The 25,249-nt window shown below is 42.1% G+C and overlaps 1 protein-coding gene and 2 pseudogenes across 1 annotated transcript; 2 read left to right on the top strand and 1 right to left on the bottom strand.

The window, feature by feature from the left end:
* Positions 1-502: 502 nt before the first annotated feature.
* LOC136460608 (transmembrane 9 superfamily member 7-like) lies at positions 503-1,687 on the top strand. Its single transcript, XM_066460244.1, has 5 exons — positions 503-577; positions 700-809; positions 1,090-1,183; positions 1,271-1,383; positions 1,534-1,687. The coding sequence occupies exons 1-5, from the start codon at positions 503-505 to the stop codon at positions 1,685-1,687; spliced, it is 546 nt and encodes a 181-aa protein (XP_066316341.1).
* Positions 1,688-3,330: 1,643 nt separating this feature from the next.
* Positions 3,331-9,077, bottom strand: LOC136458277 (uncharacterized; annotated as a pseudogene).
* A 4,219-nt stretch (positions 9,078-13,296) lies between these two features.
* Positions 13,297-18,856, top strand: LOC136456049 (protein LOW PSII ACCUMULATION 1, chloroplastic-like; annotated as a pseudogene).
* Positions 18,857-25,249: the final 6,393 nt, after the last annotated feature.

Below are 25,249 nucleotides of genomic sequence, written 5' to 3'. Positions count from 1 at the left end.
TGGCAAATTCAACCTAGCTAATCCATTTGTCACCAAATCACTGATCAAATCCATCCAGATATCCAAGACATAATCAAAAAAAATTATGGTTCAACTCCTTTCATAAGCAATGTTCGAGAGAAAAAAAAAGAACTCCTTTACATAAGCTTCTCACATAGACACTGCAGCTAGTAAAAATATTTTTCTTCTCAAATCAAGCATTTGCTTCCACACCAAGAACCCTGTAGGTAAACAAGGAAAGCCATTAGTAGCTAGAGACATACCTAAAGTAAACTAATCTAGTGCTGCTAGGATACATCAACTTGAACCAAGGGTAAACATGTGGCATGCCACAACAAGCAAATTACATTGATGAATAGCAGAAACTGTCCACCTAGGCTAATAGAAACACAGAAACACAGAAACTGTGCAGGATGATGAACTTCAAGTGAAAGTCAATAAATTGTCATCTATAAAAACACAGCTTCCATATGACTACTATTTCCTGGATTACTGCAAACCTATGGCGATTAAGAACAGTGCTGAGAACTTAGGTAAAGTCCTTCATGGGGACCGCATCGAAAATTCTATCTACAATGTAAGGGCATGAAACCCTTTGATTTATACTAGCCCAGCAAAAACAAGTGGGATTACTTGAAAAGAAAAAAAAGTACTATGAGAAGCTGTGTTAACTGCCATTTTGTTTTTCGATTCATGCAGTTCAAGATGAGGAGGGATGAGAGTTGCAAGGTTGTTTGTCGAAGGCACCTTTCTCAAGAAGCTGCGAAAAATTTCAAAGAAAAGATCGATGATGAATACCGAGTAAACATGTATGGTTTTAGTTTGCAGCTCATACCTTATTTCTTTTCTATGTCAGTATAACAATGTGACCATCAAATCAGGGGAAGATTGAGGATTTGCTCCTCCAATTATGTACAGATGATATATATTGCTCCATTGTCACTGTCATTTACTTGTTTGACTACCATGCCCATGAGACATTGAATTTAAAATTCAAAAGTGTCCATGAGTTATGTCGCTATGTGTTTGTTATGTTCAGTACTGTGCCTAACTAAATTTAATTTGTTTCAAAAAAATTTGGGCATGTAGGATCCTAGATAATCTCCCAGTTGTGGTACCTAGGCAGACACGGGAAGGAAGCCAAACACCAAGCTTTGAGCATGGTTACCGAGTTGGTTACAAGGTGAGCATAACAAATTCCTATCTCATAAATGAAACATGAATTGGTTAATACTGGTTACCTTATTTGATTTGAATGAAATATTGCCAGCTCAAAGATGACAAGTATTATATCAACAATCACATGAGTTTTAAAGTGTTGTACCATGAAGACCAAACTTCTCCTGATGCTCGCATTGTTGGCTTCCATGTGATTCCTAGCAGGTATGCCATATTTCATGATCTACAACTTCTCCTTTCATCTGTTTTCAATATTTTGTTCTCTTACTGCTTACATTTGATTTCCCACTTCGGTCGGCATATGAACTATGGAGTCATCTATATCTGTAACTCCTTTCTACTGATTTGTTACAGCATCAAGCATGAATATGGTGCCTGGGATGACACTAATCCCACAGTGCAATCTTGCAATGCTAACATTAAGATTACACCTGGTAGTCACACTCCTCAAGAGGGGGCCCTTGATGCATATGTTGTATTCTCTTATGACGTTACTTTTGAGGTATAGTTCATTTCATAAATGTCCTCTATCTATATCTACCCGTCCATCCCTCCTACTCATATATGCCAATTCATGATTCACAAAAAAAGGGAAAAAACACAAAGGATAAGCAGACAAATTTTCTGCTACAGATATGTTAATTATCCACACATATAGAAGCAGCAGTAGCATACTACGCAGAATAGGTAATTCCTAGGCTAATAAAAAATAAGATCAATCAACAGTCATAGCTGTTGGCAAGTGCAAGTTGTTGTTCAAATAATATACCTGCATACAATGACTGTAGCTGTGTTTTTCTTCTCAATTCAAACATTGCCTCCACTAGCAATGCCTCCACTGATACCACTGCAAGTAAGCATAAGGAAAAGCATTAGCTGCTAAGGCATACCAAAGTAAACTAATCCAGTGGTAGCTAAGCATTACCTAATCTACTGTTTGAGCCAAATCAAGAGAACATTTTTGTTTCTCATTTTTATGAATACCTCCCTGTCAATCTCAGATTTGAAGATATTCATAGCATACGCCTTCTCCACATCAGTAAGTTCCATTGCATCCACTTTATCAAGACACTTGTCAACTGAAAATTCTTCGTCTTGTTTCTTCTTTTCATTCAGAGCTTCCATGGTTTTATTTGTTTGCATCTTCTTAAACTGCACAAAACCATCAATAGCAGCACCAATATGACTTTGCTTACGCTTTCTCCCACCACTCATTCCTTGCATAGAATCTTGATTGGAAGGTGCAGACTGAGCTTCATTGCGTGCACTTGAGATGTCTAGCCCATCAAAAGTAGCACCTGGACTTGTGCTATCAGACACTACAGCAGGAGTAGCTGGAGCAGCCGGAGCAGCTGGAGCAGCAATAGGAACAAGAGGAGTAGGCTGCAAGTGCTCAGTTGATGTGAAGTTTAGATCTCCTGTAGCAACACTTCCTATGCAAAAAAAATAGTGCACAATCATACTTCAAGTGCAGACATACTTTAACTTAAACTAAAAGCAGTGCATAGTCATACTATCAAGTTAGATGGTGCTTTACTCTCAAGTAGAACAATAAGGCTACATAACCTTAGAGAGAAGTTTCAAATAACATACCAGCATACAATGATGTACAGTCTTCATATAAAGGAAATGGCTTCTTTTGGAACCTAGCCATTTTTCCATTATCCTATTTAATACCAAGACAACAGCATAGTACTTGCAACCAGAATATGGCAACAATTTTTTGGTTTAGTGAAAAAATCTTACATTGATCAGTTTCTTCCATTTTTCTGGTTCCGCAATGACCATGGCCAATGAGTCATTCCAACCAACACCACTATCCTTTAACGCTACATGTATCGCCTTCTAGCTGCCCTTTAGCTCCTTTTCCTTCTCTTGTAGCTGCTGCTTTGTGAAGCGTGCTAAAGGATACATTTGGGTAAACTTCTCTGAGATACTTCTCCAACCCTCTCCACTCCCTCCATTCTGACCCCTGAACAAGGGGATGTTCACATGGTCCCTCATAATGTCAACAAGCCCTTTCTCATATCTAGAGTTCCATGTAGCCCTTGCCTTCGACATTGCTACAAGAAATAATTACAGAAATACATAACTCATAAAATATTATAGAATGTATTGGAGAATTTATTACAGAATATTGCATCACACAGAAATACATAACTCATAACATATTATAGAATGTATTGGAGAATTTATTACAGAATATTGCATCACATAATGTATTACAGAAATACATAACTCATAACTCATAAATTACATTCCAAACACTACTATCCTACACATTGTAGGCAGCCCACATCTGATGGGCTATCTGGTCTCGTAGGGTATTTCCATGGTTTGATTCCATCTCACTTGGGTAGTTAGTGTCTCCCTCTGGCATGTCGACATAATTTGATGGGTTGATATTATCAGGTAGGATGTCTAGCCACTCTTCACTCCCATTCAACCCTCTAATGATGTTGTGAAACACAGCAGCAACTGCTGGAATCATAACTTGAGATTCAATTGGGTAATGTGTCCCCACTTTCAGAATTGGAAACTGCTTTTTGAGAACCCCAAAGGCCCTCTCAATGTGATTTCGAAGAATCGCATGCCGATGATTGAACAATTCCTTGTAGTTGGCATATGCATTTCCCCTCTGCCCATGTCTCTTGAACTCACTGAGATGATACTTAACTCCTCAGTAGGGAGCAAGGAATGATGGTGTGTTTGCATATCCACCGTCTACAAGATAGAATTTGCCTGCTGGCAAAGTAAATCCCTTGCCAAGAGCAGACCGCAACACTCCTGCATCAGATGTGGAACCTTTGTAACATCCCTGATGTTAAAAAAATAATTAAGAAGGTGATCATGTCATTATTATGCATAATTATCATGCATCAACTCATGAATGCATTTCATGAGTATATTATAGTATGCAAATGTTATTTTATGGAGTGTTTTATATATTACCTGAAATAATGTTAATAATAATGATTAGGAAACTTTGTGAATTTTGATGTGGGAATCTATTAAATCAATTTTCACAGATAAAAGTTGGACAACTTTTGTTTCATTGATTGGTACAAAACTTGTACTTTAAAGTGGTGATATTGGTTGAAGTGTTTGATCTATGTTTCATCATTAATTAATTACCAAAAATAGTTAATCAAACTGTTTTTGAAATTCTAAAACTGAATTCCGTTTTACAGTTTCAAGTACCTCTCTTCTAAATTAAAAATCTCTTAAACCAGTAAGAATTAGAACTTGATCCTTAAAGCAATGTTGGACATCTCATCTAGGTGAGTAACTTTGTTTAAAGGAGCTAATTGAGTTGCTGATCGGATGTGTAAGAAATAGAGGGAAGAGTAGAGGCTGTCAGTCATGAATAGTAGCACCAGGAGCAGTCAGTGCTGCCACGTAGCTGCTTCACCGGCGTCGGCGTGGCCCTCTGGGCGTTTCTCGAGCCTTGACGTGCAATCAATCGTGTGGCCAGCTCAAACGTCGATGGTCAAATTGGTATGCCCTTCCTCGCTTCTTGAGACACAGAGCCGGCCGTTGTCTTCTCATTTCTTCTTTCTCTGCTCCGCCATCGCAACCTCACGCGTTGTCTGAAATTCGCCGTGACCGCGCCATCTCCTCTCAATTGCTCTCGCAGATAGCTTCGCCACATCCATGCGCAACACTTTGACTCGCTCACGCCGTCCAATTTTGTCGGAGTCATCAACGAGCCGTCTTCTTCCTCGCAGCCATCCGTCATGGCCGCCATGCTCCATCTCGACGTGGCCAGCCGTCTCGGGCTAAGTTCTTGCTTTTCTCTTTGTTGTTTCATACTCCCCTTGGCACCATAAAGCTGTAATGCTTACTGGTTGGTCATTTTAACCACAGTGTTCGCCAGAACGCCGTCGCGACGTCAGTATGGGCCGCCATGAACGCCGCCGTCGCCGACAGAGAGCTCCAGCGCGTCTCGACTTCTATCAGTTGATCAATCATGTCGTGGTGAGCATGCTTGATCTCCTACGAACTCTATTTTCACCTTTTTGAGGCTGTTGTAGCCATTCTGCACCCTGCCGTCGTGCCACTCCACCTCCGAGCCATGGGCTCATGTGGCCAGGCCGTCACGGACCGCGACCTGCCGAGCTGAGGCCACCCTTAGGCTCGCCTCGCCACCCCGTCGCTCGACCACCCCTCCAATTGCCGCCTACGAGCATCATCCGATCGGAAATCAAGTCTCTCCGGCATCCTCTGTTTTTCAAATCGTGATCAGGGACCTCGGCTTAGAATTCGGGAATAGGGAGGGGCCTTTCTGTGAATTGTAGACTTATGTGAATAGTGCCTTTTGGACCTGTTTGCTTTGAAATTTGCTGAACTTTGATAATTCGTACAAAACCATAGAAAAATCGTAAAATAACAAATGGGGACTTTTTGGAATCCTTGTGAAATTTCCTATGCAATAGATCTATAATGTGTCATGTTTTAGTTTAAAGTTTTAGCTGTAAAAATGGATTTGTGCAGTTAGGGTTTTAATGCTAGTTGTATTTGTCCTTTTTCATAACTACAGATGTAGGGCTCCTAATGAAGTGAAATTTTTATGGCATGCTACTCATGTGATGTTTGATATGTGATAAAAATTTCATGGTCATTGGTTGTTGTATTAGTGAGTTAATAATTATTTTCTTGCAATTGTTGTTTTGGGACAGTTTTTGGGACAGTTTGGATTACATCATGATAATGATGTTTTCTGGGAAACTTGTTAATAACAAAGTTGTAGATAATTTATGTATCTAGCTGCTGTTAAAATTTGGTGGTATTTGGCCTTATGGTTTGTGAGTTATGCCTATTTAAAGTTGGGTTTTAGAAATGGCTGCTCTCTGTCAATTGTGGACCAGTTTCTGTAAATGGGTATATTTGACTTATTTAACTTGAGAATCATGCTAAGATGATTAAAGATGAGTTGTAGAAAATTTCATAAGTTTTCCAGAATGTCTTGTTGCATGGCTATTGGGTTTGTATAACTCTAGTTATGATCCAAACATGAACCTATTGTTTCCAGTCTAGAAATAGACATATGCTAGTTATGGTTGTTTACTCCATGTGTTGCTAAGTGTGGCTTATGCCCTTGTTGATGGTCAAGTTATGATACTTGTGACCTTGTTAAACTTGTGTCATGCTTGATGTGCTTGCTCTCTATAGTTAGTGGTGTGATGTTAGTTAAATAGCTATTGGTGTCTATGTCTTGCATAATCTTGTGTTTGTCTTGAATGCTTATGTGATGCATCTTGTGTTACCATTCATCACATTCATACACATGCATCTTGCATCTCATTTAGATACACTAGATGAACCACGTGAAGGATGTGATGTGGAGCCGAGCTCGAAGATTGGGTTTGGTGGATCTATCCCGAAGATGGAAGGACTAAGCAAGTGCTAGGACCGGAGATGTCACCAAGACGGTGCAAGCTAACTGAACTAACTTATGTCGGATCCCAGACAAGCCCCGAATGCATTTAACCCTACCTTGTGTTTTACAAATTTTATCGCTTTTGCTTTTATATACTGCATTAAGTGATTAGGAGTCAAGTGGGAACCTAATTGGTGCATTACTAACCTTGTTTTTCCATATCTACCTTGTTACCAGTTTTAATTCGTAAATACCTAGTTATGCTTAGTCATGCTTAGTCGGGTGATTACCTGTCACCTGCGAGTTTTAAATGGATCTTTGATTACTTATGTTATCATAAGATATGAGCATATGAAGTAATAAATCTAGACCGGGCGGACTCAGTGTATGAGAGCCACAAGACATGGAGGTCTTGTGAGCGGCTTCTTTCCGCCTGTGTCGATTAAGGTCCGTCCGTTGTTGAACTGTGTGAGATGAGACTTTGTAGTACTAACCACATACTCCGGTAAGCCTTAACTTGGCGATTCTATTATGAGAATGGCTACTCGCGCACTGGGAGTGGAGAGATGGCGGGAATAGTGTGTACCCACGTGGCAATGGACTGGATTGGTGGAGTATTGTATTCTCCGGTGGCGCGGACCCGTTCTTGTTTTAGAGGACCTGAGGGTAGGTTGGTATATGTAGGTCGGGGACCTGCATATGTCGTGTGGTCTAGAATTCCCAGCTGGGTTTATAATCGGTTCGAATCGTCGTTGCTCCTCAGTTATGGAGACTCAACTCTCTGTTCATCATCGTAGTTAATAACTAGAACTTGAGTAAGGTTTGAGAAAGAGATTGATATGAAGTTCATGATCTCATTACGGATCATGGCAGATTCATATGTGGTACTTATAAAGTTTTACATGTTGAAGTAAAGAATTTTGTTAAAGAGCTTTTACGCAAAAGAACTTTGATTATTGCTAAAGCCATACCTTGAATCCCTGAGCCTGCATTCCTGAGTCGTCTCAGTTTTTATTCCGGTTAAGTCTTGTTGAGTACTTTTGTACTCAGGGTTCGTTGACCCTTGTTGCAGGTGAGCCTCATGAGCAGGTCTGTTTTGGACCTTGTTGCATGAATGTTGTTCATGTCGATGATGATAAGTGAATGTGTGATCCTTGGGCAGGATGCTTATTTTGTGTGTTTGTATTATGATACTAATGCCACTCCACTACTACTATGGTTTGTAATAATTTTCGAACTTAGTTTGTAAGGTTTGAAACAACTGGTTTGTAAACTAAGTTATCGTAAGACTTCCGCTATTTTACTCTGATGTTTATATTTGAATAAATGTTGTAATACTACAATGACTCTGTAATGTGATCCTGCTCGAAAATCGTGGATGATTCGGGGTTCCCGAGGACACCCGACAGACTTCTTAAGTTACCAGGAACATATGCATAGTCGTCAAAGGTCATTGGACAGTGACATGTGCATGTGGGTCTTATAATTTAGGAGGTTCTGCCACATCCTTCCCAACCAGATGAGATGAAAGTGAAGTTCAAGTCAAAGTCACAGGCAAACATAACATTCTACGATAGTGTCCCCTTCCTATTTCTATAGGGACTGGCCTTGTCTTGTCCAATTGTGATTGGGACATGCGTACCATCGATAGCGCCGATGCAGTTCTGCAGGTAAGAAAATTTACTAAATATTTGCATTGTATTTAGGAATGGTATTAAGGAAAGTGTATTATATGTATTAACTGACATGAAAGAATGGCATAAATCTAGGGTCACATGTAATCTTCATGTGTGTGTGGCTTGGATTCGGAAGTCTGATGAATTTTTGGGTTAATGTTGGAATGATATTGAAGACATCATATATTTTCCTATGCACTATCTCACCACTATGTTGAAACTCCTTCTTTAGCCTCTCTATGCTTGCATTATGAGAGAGCATGAACATAAAAAGACCAAGTTGCTCCTCAATCTTCATACCATGTGTGTCACGCAGCAAGTTCTCGGCCCTGAGAAAGTTTGCTATAGTTCTAAATATTTCAGCCTCCATCCTAAATTCTTCCTTGCACCAATTCTCGTGTTCTTCGAGGATCTCTTTAACCTTTTTAGCACTAGGAAGAGAAGAGGTATGCTCAGGTGTTTTCTCTTCATCGAGAAAGGGTATTACAGCAGGGAGAAGAACAAAGAATAGCTCCTCATCTTCTTCTTCCTCTTCCAACAAAAAATTCCTAGCAAGCTCTTCCCAAGAAGCCATCTAGTGTTACATATATGAAATTATATTATTACATATATATTACCAATTCAAATCAACTAGAGAAAAGGAGAGCACTCAAAGTAGAGAAAACAAGTATTAGAAAGGCAGATTCAAAGTATTAAAAGTCTAAAAAAGTTGAGAAAACAAGTATTAAAAGTAGAGAAAACAAGTATTAAAAGTCTAAAAAAGTCAGAAGTACCTAATCATTTTCTATAACATTCTACAGCAGCACCTAATCATATTTATAGCACTCTACAGCAGCACCTAATCATCCAGGCAGCACTTACATCAGCACCTACTCATCCAGGCATGTATGCATTCATTTTTTTAGAACAGGACTGACAACACAAACAACAGCCAAATTATCTATTTTAAAGCCAAAGGAATATGACCCACTATGCTTAACAAGGCCAGACGACCCAACTCAACTGCACTTGCATGCTGTCAATTTTCATTCAGACATCGTAGTACTACACACACAAATTTAGACATAGTTTTGTATCTATATATGTGCCTGCCACACAAATCAATCTGATTCTAGAGTATTGGTCATCCACTGAACTCAAACAACCACCCCTTTTCATAACTGTCCCTACACAAGTGTCACCCCGTCCCAAGACGATTTAGCAAAAAACAACAGTGGGGGAACTAACCTGACACTAGTGTCACCCCTTCCCAAGACGCAGCAGAAAATCACTCCTGCAAAAGCATCATGCCCTCATCATCATCACATCCAGAACTGCGATAGACACTACAATTTATACTTGATCAAAGTTGCCATTTTGAAGCTTTGTATTCTCTCCACTCAGAGCCACTCAGACTCTAACTGGAGTTGCGATAGACAACTCTAACTCCACTCAGAGCCAGCTCCACCTAGATTTCTGGAGTGGAGCTACTCTAACTGGAGTTGGAGCCATGCCAAACATGCCCTAACTGACTCAAACATGTGACCATCAGAGTTGAGAGCAGCTGAACTAACTTGGAACAAGCAGCAAAGTCTATTGAGCTAATAAAAATAGGAGAATTTGCTCTGACACATGCCAAATAAACCCCATGCATGCACAGCATCGCTGAGCACATCCAAGTCGCAGGCATTGCTGATTAAGGCAGTTCTTTAACCATCAGACAAAACATGATATTCTCAGCATGCTACTACAAGCACATCCAATGGGTAAAAGGTACACATCCAAGTCGCAGAAGCTCAAACTTGGGAGGGACAAGGAAGAGGGAGGAAGGACTCACTGGATCTTGGGACGAGGCAAGGCGGCCAGGCGGGGGTAGTCACGGAGCAATGGAGATTGAGCCGGTGCGGTCCGGTCGGTGGGCGGCGGCGGCACTGGATCAGCTTCACGTAGCCGGGCGTTGAGGTGGCGGCGACAACCCCAGGATCTACAAGAAAGAGGAGAGGATGAGACCCGAAACCCTAGCGTGCACAGAGATGTTGAGGCGTGCTCACTGTTGGCGTGAGCCGAAGCGATGAGAAGGCCGAGGGGCGGCAGCGACGGGATGCCGAGGCGGCGGAGGGGTGGCGGCGGCCGGATGCTGGGGTGGCGGCGGCCTCACGCTTGGGTAGCCTCGCGAGTCGCGAGTTGTGAGCGAGCGACGAGTCGGGGAAACCCTCCCATCCTCCGGAGTAGTGGATTCCTTCCGCGCGGAAAAGGAGGGGAAGCGGGCTTCGAGCCCGACGCGGATGGGCTTCCAAAGTGCGCGATGGATTGTCCCGGGGTAGATTGGCTTGTGGGTTTTTGGCCCAGGGAAATCACAAGGATCCCTCTGGGTTCCCATGTTGCCAAAGTAGGCCTAAGGCGGATTGTCGTGTAGGGAAAACGGTAGGACTTAGGAGAGAGCCGAAAGTTAATGGGCGATAGGGAGCGGCTCTTACCATGGTTGCGAGCTCGAGCTAGGGCGCCGGAGCTCTCGCGGTCCACCGCACGCTGAGGCCTGGTGGTTCGCTCTGCTTGGTGCCGCCGCTGGAAGAAGGGAGCCGAAAGGAGCACGGCGACAGTTTATATGCTGCGGCGGTAGGGTTTTCGTTTTGTTTTTTATGGTTTTGTCCCTGCACGCGCTTAGCAGGCCATTGTTTTGGGCTGACATGTTGGTTTACTTTGTAGGAATGGGCTTAGCCTGCTCGAACTGCAGAGGCTGAAAAGCCCAAACTGAGAACTGGTGTGGATTCAGTTTTAGGAAATGCTTGGATCAACGACTAAAGTCTAGGTGTCACATCGGATGTTTGATACTAAGTATAAAATTAATTATAGAAGCCGTATTAATTCGTGAGACAAATCTATTAAGTCTAATTAATTTATCATTAGTACATGGGTACTGTAGCACCACGTTGTCAAATCAGAGACTAATTAGGTTTAATAGATTCATCATACGAATTAGTCTTAATCTGTGCAATTAGTTTTGTAATTAATCTATGTTTAATACTCCAAATTAGTGTCCAAACATCCGATGTGACAGGGACTAAACTCTAGCAGGGGAAACCAAACACCCCCTTAGCCCAACCCAGAGTTCAAATAAAAACGAATATATGCCCTTTCAAAAAAAAAGGATATATGCCATTTTTTTGTGATTATAAGGATAGCTCAAATTGAACTTTAGTCGTACTCGTATACTCATGTCTCCATCACGACACTACAATGTTGGGGATGATATGTTTGTATAATTGAAGTCTAATTAGTTTGAAACAAATTAAATAATGCATGGACACCATAATAGTTCGAAAAACTATGAAATAGCATATATTCCCCTCAAAAAGAAGTAGATCGAACCAAGAGTGAGCAGTCTAGAGAAGCTCGTCAATGACAAATAATAATTGCGTATCGGGTGAACTAAAAAATTGATCTATCTCTGAAAATTTATCTTATCAACATGATATTAAGGGTCTCGCATGCTACCCATTATTCCTAAAATTATCCCACAAGTGCCATTAAAGAAATTATAGGGTTTTTTTGCCGGATACAAATAACCTAACATCAAATGTTGATCTCTTCCTTTCTCTGAAATGTTTACCAAAGAAAGTGCTCAGCTGTCGCGATTGAAAATTAGACGCCACCACCGAAGGGTCTGCTGTAAATCAACATAGATGGCGCCTACATCAAGAAAACCAAGCAAGGAGCATGGGGCTTCATTATATAAGAGATCACTCTAGATGTCCAGTTCTTGCAGGAAGTGGTAACACGGGACAAGTGCATGACACACTGATGGCGGAGGCATGAAGGCTATGGAATCAGCTGATGAACATGGCATATCGTGCGTCCAGCTGGAGATGGACTCGTCTATTGGAGGAAGCAATTTTCACAATAACAATGGACAAAGTCCTAGGGGTACGCTGTTTGATGACATTCGTACGCTCTTGCATGAGTGCTTTGTTTGTTCAATGTGTTTTTTTTATTAAAGGCCTGTTTAGTTCATGAGACTAGAGACTAGAGATTATTTTTTAGTCTTTTTTAACCAAATAGGAGAAAGACTTTTAGTCTCTAGTCCACTAGTCCTTTAATTTAGGAGAGGCTTTTTAGATTAATGGATCAACTTTACAACCCTTATTCCTCCCTCACATTTGTCTAAAGGAAGAAGAATGATATTTTAATCTTTGTTCAGTCTTTTAATCTATTTTTAGTCCCTGAAACCAAACATATTATTTAACCCCTCTTTTAGTTCTTTTTAGTCTCCGGTACCTGGAACCAGACAGCGCCTAAACGTACTAAAAACTCGTGTGCGCACGAGTTAGCCCGAATTGACATGTCTTTAGAGCTGGGTCATGAACACGTGCTGACCTCCTCCCTATCTTCGTAAATGTTTACGTCCTACTCCCTCTGTCTCAGAATATCTGTCGTTCTCACTTCCCAAAAAACAACTTTAACAAAATATATATTAAAAAATATTATTATTTATGATACATAATTAGCATCATTGGAAAGATCTTTGAATATAGTTTTTTAACAAATTTATTTGGAGACACAAATGCTGCATATATTTTATACAAATTAAGTTAAAATTATAGCACGGACACCGAAAACGACAGATAAATTAAGACGGAGGGAATACGTGGCAAGCTGAGATCTCTGGTGTTGATGAAAGCCATAGAGCCATCCTTGCATAAAAAAAAATCTTGGGCCTCGTTTAGTTCCCCCGGTTTGGCGCCGCAAAATGGACTGTAGCAACACTGTAGCAACAGTGCAATTTTGTTTTTATTTGGTAAACATTGTCTAATCGTTGACTAATTAGACTTAAAACGTTCGTCTCGCAAAGTACAACTAAACTGTATAATTAGTTTTTGATTTCGTCAACATTTAGTACTCCATGCATGTACCGCAAGTTTGATGTGACGGGAAATCTTCTTTTTGCATAGTACCAAATTCTGGAGTTGGGAGTGAACTAAACATGACCTTGTACCTATTTTGCACACGCATGCCTGTCTCCCACTTATATCCCGTGCTTGTTCTTTTTGTTTTTTTTTTCTGACAGACAGTCACGGTCGAGAACGAAGAAGTGAAGAAAAACTCCCGTTAGGATAACGACAAAAACGAGAACCTCATACTTCCCTTCTCGCTCGGCAATGGCGGCCGTAGCGGCGGCTCCACGGCCGCAGCTCTCTCCCCTATCTGGCGGCGGTGGCGCCGCAGTTTCCAGTCTCACCCTCCAAACACTGGCCTTCATTCCCCCCCCTCCCCACCCGCCGCCGCCGCCGTAGCCGCTGTGTGCTCCGCTCCAACGCCTCGTCGTCCCCGTCTCCGCCGCCGTCGCAGGAGAAGGAGGCGGCGGCTGAGGTGGTGCCAACAGCTGAGTCCTGCGTCAACCTCGGCCTCCAGCTCTTCTCCAAGGGCAGGGTAAGTGAAGCCCGACGCCGAGGCGCTGTAATGCAATCTTCGAGCGATACGCGACGCTTAGCATTAGATTCAGTCATTTTCAATCATGAAGAGGGCTATTCAACTAATAAAACTTCTTTCAGTTTTTGTGGGAACGTTTCAGTTCGGGTGCACAAGCAACTCTCAGGAAGACTTGTCCATGTTAGCATATAGCCCGTGAAATCAACTACAGGAGTTGTAGGATAGATTACCACCATGTATATGTCAAGATTAATTGAGTTTAGAACTGATTTTTCTAAGTTTATCGAGGCTGAGTGCTTAATAGGTGTGCCTTCTTTATTGCATCGAACAAGTGTTTTACCATGTACCTTTATTAAGGAAATGGTGGAACCAAAGTAAGTGATTGGTTTTTAAGCAAGAAAGTAAGTGATTCTTGGTAGTATTGATTGATTTCACTATTGGCCTGCCTTAGGATAAAATGTATTGGCAGATATGACAGTCTCCAACTTGAAAACTATTGGCAGTCAGTGCCTTGGTGTTTGGCTGGCATTAAGCTGGACTTAGTACACTAGTGAATAAAGAATCAGTAATTTGGTAAACATAAAAGCCAGTAGTGTTGTGATTATACTGCTAGATGCATTTAAGATTCCATAGGGCTCATTCAAGAGGCTGCACGTTTGAGCACAGTCCTCATAGGTTCACTTTTTTATCGTTCATTGAAGGGGCGTCTACAATCATCACATGCATTCTGTTATTTGCACTTGTTTAGGTGAAGGGTGCTCTTGAACAATTTGAGAATGCCTTAGAGCTGAATCCAACACCTATTGAGGCCCAAGCAGCGCTGTATAATAAGGCATGCTGCCATGCGTATAGGTGAGGACACTTTCCTGAGGTCACTGGACTTGGATTTGCACTATGCATGCACCATGCTTATTTAGGCTACTCATCAGAAGTTTCATCTATTTGTCAGTGAGATCATGTGTTGTAATGCTTCAAATTAATGTATCTAGGTGACAAACTATAAATAAATACTAAAAACCATTAACAAAACTACAAGAGCCAGAAATCAAGGTCTTTAATAGAGATTTTTTATGGAGTCATTTGGAATCTCTTGTTCCACCATCAGAACACTTTAAGTTTTTTTTTAATTGTTCATTTAATTTCTGCATCTGTTTGGACCAGAGAAGAAAGCAAAAAAGCTGCAGAATGTTTAAGGGAAGCTTTGTGAGACTACAATCTCAAATTTGGTACCATACTTAACGATCCAGATTTGGCGCCATTCAGAGCATCACCAGAATTCAAGGAACTTCAAGAAGAGGTTTGTGACTTTGAACTTCACGGCATTACTGCATGCTGGAGAAGAAGTAATCTGCGGATCATAGTCAAAGATTGGGCGATTTGAGTTCTGATTTTGACCAATTTAATGTCCACCATAAGATCTTCTATATCTTGTAACTTCATTTCAGGCTTTGCGTGGTGGAGAAGATATTGGTTTTGGTTTCCGAAGAGACCTGAAACTCATCAGTGAAGTACAAGCTCCATTTCGTGGTGTCCGAAGATTCTTCTATGTAGCTTTGACAGCAGCAGCTGGAATTTCAACATTCTTTACCATTCCCCGACTTGTACCTAGCTGTTCGAGGGGGTGATGGCGCCCCTGATCTTCTGGAAACTGCTGGAAATGCTGTCATCAATATTGGAGGTAAATTGGCATGCTTCATGCCCTGAAAGATAGTTCTTGCATGGTCGCATGGAGTTAAACAGTCAGGCCACATGTCTTTTTTTGCTCCACTGTGACATGGCAACTATGTTTTCTTATGTCGAAATATCTTGAATAGCTATTTCTTTGTGGGATGCTTCAACAGCAACTTCCACAAGTAAATAAATGTACCCCTTATATTTTACTATTTCATTGATCCTGATTAGAGTATCAAGTTTATGCTATCTGTCTCACACTTTCAATTAAACTAAAATAATTAAACTTTTGAATCAGTATGCCGCAGGTATTGTTGTGCTGGTAGCTTTGTATTTCTGGGAAAACAAGAAAGAAGAGAAGCAGATCACACAAATTTCTCGTAACGAAAACCTTTCAAGATTACCTGTGCGCCTGTCAACCAATCGCATTATTGAACTTGTTCAACTCCGGGACGTCACTAGGCCTGTTAGTATAACTGTCTTCATTTTTAATGTCCACTGCTGAAATTAATTTCTTTTTCTCATTTATTTCTGAAATCTTTATACAGTCACTTTTCATTTGAGGCGTATTTTGGGTGATATTGGCAGGTTCAAAAGCATCTGTTACTCGGGCATTGCAAAGAGCTGAGAGGTACCGGACTGAACTGCTCAAACGAGGCGTTCTTCTAATTCCTGTGATCTTTGGTGCTTCTCAGAAAGACCAAACCAAACCAAGGGGTTTTGGTACAAGAAGAGCTGCTGCATCAGTTCCTTCTGTTGGGGTTAGACCAACCTTACATATTGGCTAAATACCAAAAACCTCACCTGCTTTAGTTTGTGTGTGTTTTACCAAAAATTGGTCCATAGTTTAATGCAATGTTGATTTTGACAGGGTGACTTTGAAAAGCGTACTGAATCTATTGCAGCAAAGTCACGGTTGAAGTCTGAGGTTCGATTTAAGGCTGATATTGTCTCCCCTGAACAATGGGAAAGGTGCATTTCCTTTGATGTATATGCAGTTTTTCCTATACTGTATATCTAACTTCAATAAGTAGCAAGACTGTTTTTCACAAATACATTTTTTTATTTCTAACATAGAACAATAACATAATTAAGGTACATAGATTGTGTAGCAGAACAAAAAGGGAAATTATTAGACATATATAAACTTACAATCCACCCTACAAGTCAAGGATTCCGATCTTCCCCTCTATAGCACACACCATACTTGAAACTTGAAAGCCATATCGCCCACTCAGGTAAAGAAGTAGGGTTTTTTTTGGGCCAATGCAGGATTACAATGGACATTGTTAGCTGTAAAACCACAAAATATTGAAAAGATACGGTGTCCTTTGTTTCTCCTCCCATAGGCCATAGGTATGACTGCAGAAAAAAACATATCCATATGTTTAGGTTCTGATATGTCATCTATCCCTTCTACTGGATCCACATATTGATAGGACCTAAGGTAAGAAATAATCTGTCTCAAGTTTGGAGAGTTTGACACTGAAAGATACCATAGTTTTTCTAAATTTCAAGATATATATACTTGTTTAACTCCCTTTTCTAGTCTGTACCCTTACATTTTTTTTTTCTCTACGGGCCGCTACAGAAATACTTCAAGTGCAGTCTTGTTCCTTTTCTGTTATTGTTAGCATGGTTCTAGATGCTTGAATGTGGTAATTTACTATCCTGAGTTTTGACATCTACTCATACTTATTATGGTTCAGTTGGATACGGGGTCAGCAAGAGTCCGAAGGTGCCACTCCTGGATGGTCGTGTCAGAAGATCTGGAATAGTAATTATTCTCTGTTCTCAGTTTCACTTTGGTACAAAGAAATTTATTACTTGGTTTTGTATATGTAATAGAAGTACTGAAGTAGGGGAATATAATTCCATAGTTGAACCAGACAAAGAGGGTCCAAATGACGACGACAACAACAACAAAGCCTTTAAAATTCCAAACAAATTGAAGTAGGCTAGAGTTGAAATCCAGCAGAAGCAATCAAGGTTCAGGCACGTGAATAGCTATTTTCCAAGCACTCCTATCTAAGGCTAAGTCTTTGGGTATATTCCATCCTTTCAAGTCTCTTTTTATTGTCTCTACCCAAGTCAACTTCGGTCTTCCTCTGCCTCTCTTCACGTTACTATCCTGGCTTAGGATTCCACTACGCACCGGTGCCTCCGGAGGTCTCCGTTGGACATGTCCAAACCATCTCAACCGGTGTTGGACAAGCTTTTCTTCAATTGGTGCTACCCCTAATCTATCACGTATATCATCGTTCCGAACTCGATCCCTTCTTGTATGATCGCAAATCCAACGCAACATACGCATTTCCGCAACACTTATTTGTTGAACATGTCGTTTTTTCGTAGATCAACATTCTGCACCATACAACATAGCAAGTCTAATCGTCGTCCTATAAAACTTGTCTTTTAGCTTCTGTGGTACTCTTTTGTCACATAGGACACCAGATGTTTAGCGCCACTTTATCCACCCTGCTTTGATTCTATGGCTAACATCTTCATCAATATCCCTGTCTCTCTGTAGCATTGATCCTAAATATCGAAAGGTATCCTTCCTAGGCACTACTTGACCTAATCTAATATACCATAATAGTAGAAATAATAATAACTGACTATGTACATGTGATATTTGTTATAGGGTATGCCAAACTGGAATGACATATTACAGGAACTGCCACGACTTGAAGATCTGATGAGCAAACTTGAACGGTGAAAAAGGTGTGCGTGCAGCTAAAATTTTACCATTACTATTTTCTCCATTTCATTGTCCTTGCCCTTATCTATTGAAACTGGACCATTGCAGTTCTTGTACAAGATAGTGAAATTCTGCTATTTTGTTTATAGCTTGCCGAAGTTCTTCTGTCGTTTGCTAACCGCAATATAGAGGACTGATCTTTTTAAGAAGTAGATTTATGTGTCAGATGAAATAAGAACCAAAATGTTAAGAGCAGAAGGAAGAAAGTAAGAAATTTATTGCGACTAGCACTATTCATTTTCAGATGGTTTACAATAATGCACTAAACGAATTTCTTAAGTGATGTTATAAAACATACTGCCATGGCGCATAAAACCACTGTTTTTCACAACATGAGTATCCGTGGATCACTATGAGCCTTACAACCTCCTTAACTCTGAAATTGAGTTTTAATAGTTATAATGGCACCTCTCAAACCACATCTGTCATACTAATCTTAATTGGAGTATTAAACCAATGAACTTTAGATAGTTGGGAGATGCTTTGGTTAGACATCTTTTAGTTGAAATGGTGGAAGTGCGGGAACCATGTCATTTTTTCGTGCAAAGATTTGTCCCTAAAACAAGGCACGTTTGTATGTAATCGAGTGGACACCATTGAACAAAGTGCAGATACTATACATGTAAATGATCTAAAATGTTTTAAATTGTTACGGAAAAGTCGAGCTTTTATGTGAAATTTTCAGTTATTTGCTCGGTGCCCTTTTCCCCCAAGTTTTTGTGAGCATAATATCCCGTATGCTTTAATGTGAGCTAACAAGTCATTGCTTCTGGCTTACAGTTTTTTTCCTCTCATTAGAATACAAACAGTTTACTATGATGGACCGTGTGGAAGCGTGATTGCCTAGGGCTCCTGTTTCTGGAACTTCAGTGCAGATCATAGCTTTTCACAAAACGTACTTGAAGTTGTTGGAACTACTATAGCACTCAATCTATTTTGAGAAGAGCCATCCCCCTCTCTCTCTCTCTCTCCAGATTACAAAGTTAAGATTTCTCTCCACGTCCATCAATTTGTATGTTTCAACTGCGCTTGGTCTTGTGCCGGTGCACATGCGACATATATACATGACACATGGGGTGCTCAAAATATGCGTGATCCGGTGCCTAGATATACAGGGTAAGACCGTAAGACGTTTATTAGGATCAATTTTGTGTTCCATGAAATGAAATGTGAAAAACAAACGTTAACTGCTGGTCTCTATGAGCAATGCGTGAGCAGACGACGTCTTATTCGTTTGGGCTTGTTTGGCTGGTAAGCCATGACTGAAAGTACCGTTGACTGATTTAGCTTGAGAGAAAATTACTGTTTATTAACTGAAAAAATACGTTTTATAAACAAAACAAATATTCAAACGAAGGGGACGTCCCGTTCGGTACTACTGTATATGGAAGCTCCCGTTCGGGCCCATCGCTCGATTTTACTACTGGAATGGAAAAGAGAAAATGCAGGGCCTGGATTTAGCTACAGGTCGCTGACAAGAGTCTGCAGAGCGCGCAGTCTGTGGCAGAGCAGCAGAGATTGATGGCGTTGCAACCGAGAAGGATCTGTCTGGCACCGTCGATGGGCCAAGGGATCGCCGCAGCTCACGGAAACGGAGCCTGTTCGTTTGTGCTTGGCTTGGTCGGATCACCAGTTTCAGAGTGCCAAAGTGGGCGCACGAAAGAGACTGGCCTGATCCCCTGCACGCGTATGCAAGCAAGGCAAGCGAGCGTTGGATCGGGGTCTGTCGATTTATCACTGCCAATCCCAGATTAGTCCTGTTTTTTTGCTTTTTGCAGGTTAGTTTGGCGTTCATCGGCGTCGTTAAATATACTGGCCGGTCCCATCGCACTTTGCCTTTTGTTAATCGAAGTTACTGCTGCAACGGACATTGGTTGAATCTTTTTTTTTTTTCATATTGAGCTTTCAAGCCTTTTGTTAATCGAAGTTACTGCTGCAACGGACATTGGTTGAATCTTTTTTTTCCCCATATTGAGCTTTCAAATTGGACACAGTGACCACAACAAAATTGGGGTAAAAAAAACTGCTTGCTAGAGGGCAGAGCATGTTGGGTGTGTTTGGTTTCCTGTTCAACTTTTAGCCTGGCTAGAATCCTAACTTACAGCCTTAGCCTACTCTCACAAAGTCAACTCCTGGTTGTTTGATTATCTATATTATGTTAGTCTGGCTAGCCTCAGAGTATGTTTGGTTGGCTGGTTTGATTCGATAGAGTCTTTCTCTTCTCTAAAACCGTAAGTTTACCTCTATCGAGAAATTTGGTCGAACACCTGGTGGGGCAGTGAGCATCCAACGAATAGAGCATCCAATGAGCAGAGCAGGAAATGGGTGCACGGTGAGATCCAACGAGCACGGCCAGCACCCCCAACGAGCAGCACGGTGAGATCCAACGAGCACGGCCAGCACGGTGAGCAACTGACGGTGAGCAGCACGCATCCAGACTCCGGCAACTGACGGTGAGCAGCACGGTGAGCACCCATACCTGGAAGTAGTGGCCGATGCGGGATTGCATCGATACGGGGACGGAGCCGAGGAGGTGGCTAGTGGGGAGGTTGGCGTAGCCCTCGTCCATGGCCGGTGGCGTCGTTGTGCTCGCTCCTCTCTCAGAAACTGCGCATGGTCGCGGCGCGCGTTCGCCGGATATGAGATTGGGATCGGAGTGGTTTGGGGGATAGGGGGAAACGGTCTCGTCGAGATCGAGCTCGGGCGCGTGAGAGATCGGGCTCGGCGCGGGCTCGGCGCGAGGGCGGGGTGGAAGCGGCCTGAGCACCATTGCTGGGAGGAGATGGGAGGAGGAGGAGGAGGCGCAGCAGCGGCCGGAGCGCCATTGCTGGGCGTGCGCGAACCGGATCTGCGGGTGCACGCGGCCGCCGGACGAAGGAGCGGATCCACGCTGTCGCAGGTAGAGGGGAGCACGGCCACCGCCGCTGGTTCTGTCGCGGGTGACGGTGAGCGCGCCGGTGAGACCGGAGGTGAGGAGAACGGGCGCCGGTGCCAGGCCAAGCCTGGCTCCAAAAGAACGATAGAATCCTGTGTTTTTCTGGAGCCTGCCTAAAAAAGGGTTGTGGGTGGCTTCCTGGAGCCTGGCTTCAGACTAAAAACAGGCAACCAAATAGCGCGATGGTGGCTTCTTGAAGCCTGACCTAGTCACACAACCAAACACACCAGTATCCTCCGTAACAAGGAGATGATGCCAGTAGGCATGGCCCTGTTCCTTTCGTTAAAATTTAGTTTATGCTAATTTATTGTAAGAAAAAAAATACTGTTCAACAAACAGGGCCTCCGAGTTAAAGAAAAGGATATATCCAATTGTTCAGGCGGCGGCTGATAACGCACATTCTGACGCTGATGGTGCAGTGGCGAAACTGGAGGTTATTAGCTGGAACCAAACGAGCCACTAGTAGAGTAGGAGCATGCTGTATAGCATAGATTAAAGGGAAAAGCCTAAGTAAATAACAACACGCTGCAGGTTGAGTCCGTTATTCTCCTCTGAAGACTGAAGGCAGAGAATTGTTTTTGTAGCAGTTGCGTTTATTAGCGACTGACCAAGAGGACGTTACAAACTCATGGAATGGAACACAGCTAAGCTTTGGGAAGCGGACGGCTCGGAGTTGGGACCCACTCGATCGAAAAAGGACGTTAGGGCGATGTTTAGATCACCTCCAAATTTCAAGTTTTTTTACTCTCTCTCCATCACATCAATTTTTAGCCGCTTGCATGGAGCATTAAATGTAGGTAAAAAAATAACTAATTGCACAATTTAGTTAGAAATCACGAGATGAATCTTTTGAGCTTAGTTGGTCCACAATTGGACAATATTTATCAAATAAGACGAAAGTGCTACTATTTATCAGTTTGAAATTTTTTGCAATCTAAACATGGCCTAGGTTTTGACTATTGCCGGGGCCTTGTTTACATTCGGGTTAGGAATTAGTATTTGGCACTATAGCACTTTTTGTTTGTATTTGACAATTATTGTTCAATCATGGTCTAACTAGGCTCAAAAGATTTGTCTCGTAATTTACAATCAAACTATATAATTAGTTATTTTTTTTATTTATATTTAATACTCTATGCACGTGTCTAAAAATTTAATGTGGAGAAGAGAGAGTGAAAAACTAAACCAGGCCCGGTTGTGTTCCGACTTGGGCATACGCGTAGATAGAGGACTAGACGTGAGCAAACCGCAGCCGCGGACGCAACTCGCTCCCAGTCCCAGCTTCTTCCGTTCCGTGTCCCCGGCCAACGCCGCTCGGGCTGCTGCCATACTATCTCCTCCGTAATCTGTTGTCCTGCTCGATCTGGCTCATCCGTCCCGGCACCAACTTTTTCATGCCGCCGTTTATCATCGTCATCAATAGATGTACTAGACTTTGGGTGTCCAGCCCTGTGGCCTGTAGGAGTGAGAAGATGAGTGTCCTACCTGACCTACTCCAGCCGCCGAGCCGCGTATCGTTTGCACCGCCTGCCGCCGCGCGCCCATACGGCGCAAATGCTGTGTGCATACTTCTTCCCTGCTGGGACTTTTAATTAAGCGGAGCTGAATGATGGAGCATAATTAGTTTGGTGCAACTACAACAACGTCGCAAGCTAATCTTTGCTCAACGAACACAATTTTTTTTTTGCGGAAATAGATATTCCATTCTATTCTATATAATATAATATAAGTTACTACCTCCGTCCAGATGTAGTTCTGGATTTAGACTGAGTCAAATTTCTCCAGCTTCAGTAAATTTATGAAGAATATTATTAACATTTATGACTGTAGGTAGATATGCTACGGAACTCTCATGATGAATCTAAGTATAGTTAATGAGTGTTATAAATAATAATATTTTCATACATGCGTTTAAAATTGGGATATATTGACTTAACAGAAAGCTATAATTGAATCAATTTTAGTGTGGAGAGACTACAAGACTATTTGGAGAGGTATAGAAATAGCCAGACAGACATCTCTACCTCGGGTTGATAAAATCCAACGTCTAGGAGAGGTTGCCTACCCACGCAACTTCTCAATCTTCCAACCCAAACAGCGTCTACATTTGTATACCCTCGGTGCGAGAGCTCTCCAAAACGTATGCAAGTCATTTTAGCTTTTTAGTAAGTCGAATTTCTTTACTTTGACTGATTGTAACGAAATTAGTGAAATTAATTCAGAAAAAATTCGACAAAGATTGTATACTATTTTCTAATGTAACTCGATCAAAGTTATTCAGAATAGAGAAGTTGTTTAAACTAAAAAAAATAGAGCAGCATACATTCTGACAATAGAGGGGGATGAAACTGACGAAGCATATAATTATTGCAAGGCCGCTAATAATCGATTAGAGAGATCATTGGAGGGTAAAGTGCCACATCGATCGGATTATATTATTCAAGCCACCAGGCCATGCTAATGATAATTAATCAACTGTCAGCTACGCCAAAGTTTAAACCCTGTATACCGGGAGCTGCTAAGGTCCGTGTTGTAACATCCTAGATGTTAAATGCCATTAAAAAGTTTGATCATGAGCATCATCATGCATAATCATCAAATATTAAGTCACTAATGCATTTCATTGTTTAAGTTATAGACATGACAAAGTTGGTTGTGATATGCTTCAAGTGATCCATTGAAATGTTAATAAACATCATTTAATGTTCTTTGTGAATTTATATATGTAAATTTGCTTAAACAATTAAAATTTTGTGAAAATAAACCTTGTATTTAAAATATGCTCTTAAACATAGAAGTAAAGTTGGGAATGTTTTCAAATCAAATATGTTTAAATTTCAGCTCAAAAGTTGGATTTAATACTGAATTTCACAGCCATTTTGACTGTCCCTGAAATAAAGTTATTAAGTTCAGTTTTTGTTGAATTATTAAATAAATTTTCATAAGTAAAAATTGTTCAACTTTCATTTCATTGTTTGGAGAGTAATGCTTGATCTTTGCTACTGTGTAATTAGTTGTGATGATTGATTAATAATGGTTCCTTAATTAATTCCCAAAGATTGCTAACCCAAAACAGTTTCAAAGCTCTGAAGTCTGAATTCAGTTTCAGTTTCAAGTTTACTGCTTTTGAAAATCAAATCTTGAAACTATCAAGTTTTTGGGGTAGATCCTTAAAGCAAAGTTGTAGATCTCTGATAGATGATCAAACTTTTGTTAATAGAGTTGATCGAGTTGCTGTTTGGTTTCTGGAGAAAAAGGAGGAAAAATATCATGTCAGTCGGCTACTGTTCACCGGCAGCAGCCTGCTGCTCTGCTCGCCTTCGGTGGTCGGCCGCCGCCCCCGCTTACCGCCTTAGCACGCATAGGGCATGCAGCTGCTTCCGTGGTGCAGCTCAAGCTGGTGCTGGCTCGTCCAGAAGCCGCGCCACCGTTCTTATACCGCAAAGCCGGCCGTCGTCTTGCTTCTTCTCTCTTTCTGCCGTCACCGTCGAGCCGCCATCGTCTCACCAGCCGCATTCTCCTCCACCACTCAATCCTTATCCAATTGCTCGCGCCAGGATTCGCCTCATCGTTGCGCATCCGCGGAGCGCGCATGCCTCGTCTCTCATCGCCCAACGCAGCTGCGCGCGTCATTTCCATCGCGGCGCCGCCGCCATGGCTGGCTCTTTCCGCTGTAGCTTCCTCCCTCCTATCTCTTGTTTCGGGTTGCTTTTGATGCTGTGTTACTCATCGGCCTGTCGGTTCCCTTGTTACCCCACAGGACGCGCCAGAACGCGAGCTCGCCGTCCCGTTCGCGCCGCCGCGCTCGTCCTCACCGTCGGCAGCAAGCTCCGCTCCCTCCCGCTTCAACTGAGTAGCAGAACGTGTTCGCGGTGAGCTACTAACGCTATCCGCCTCTGCTTTACCTCTACCGGTCGCTTAAGGCCAGCACGCCGCTCGCCGCGCCGCCGTGACCGCCATGCTGCAGCCGAGCTCGAGCCAAACCCTAGTTCGCGCAACTGTCACCATGGGTAGGTCTGGTAGGTCTTGGGGAACGCGTTGTTGGTCTCCCCGTCACCGATAGCCTCACCGTCGGCCGCCTCCGCCTCGCCGGAGCGTCGCCGAGCCGCCATGACCGGCGCCAACCTTGCCGTGAAGCCTTGCCCGATCAATCATCACCCTAGAACGATGCGCGTGATCACCCTGAGTACGTAGGTGGTGGTCTCGTCGCCGGCGACCTCGCCGATGGCAAATACCTGGTC

Source organism: Miscanthus floridulus, chromosome 6, assembly GCF_019320115.1.
Source record: "Miscanthus floridulus cultivar M001 chromosome 6, ASM1932011v1, whole genome shotgun sequence".
NCBI classification, from domain to species: Eukaryota; Viridiplantae; Streptophyta; class Magnoliopsida; order Poales; family Poaceae; genus Miscanthus; species Miscanthus floridulus.
The sequence above is the reverse complement of the archived record's forward strand: the minus strand, read 5'-3'. Positions and strand labels throughout refer to the sequence as shown.

Bases quoted from the DNA above. Each gene is read 5' to 3' on its own strand.
- LOC136460608 (XM_066460244.1), top strand. From the start codon at position 503: ATGGCGATTAAGAACAGTGCTGAGAACTTAGGTAAAGTCCTTCATGGG. The intron at 578-699 runs GTAAGGGCATGA...CGATTCATGCAG, and splicing joins TCGAAAATTCTATCTACAAT to TTCAAGATGAGGAGGGATGA. The intron at 1,384-1,533 runs GTATGCCATATT...GATTTGTTACAG, and splicing joins TTCCATGTGATTCCTAGCAG to CATCAAGCATGAATATGGTG.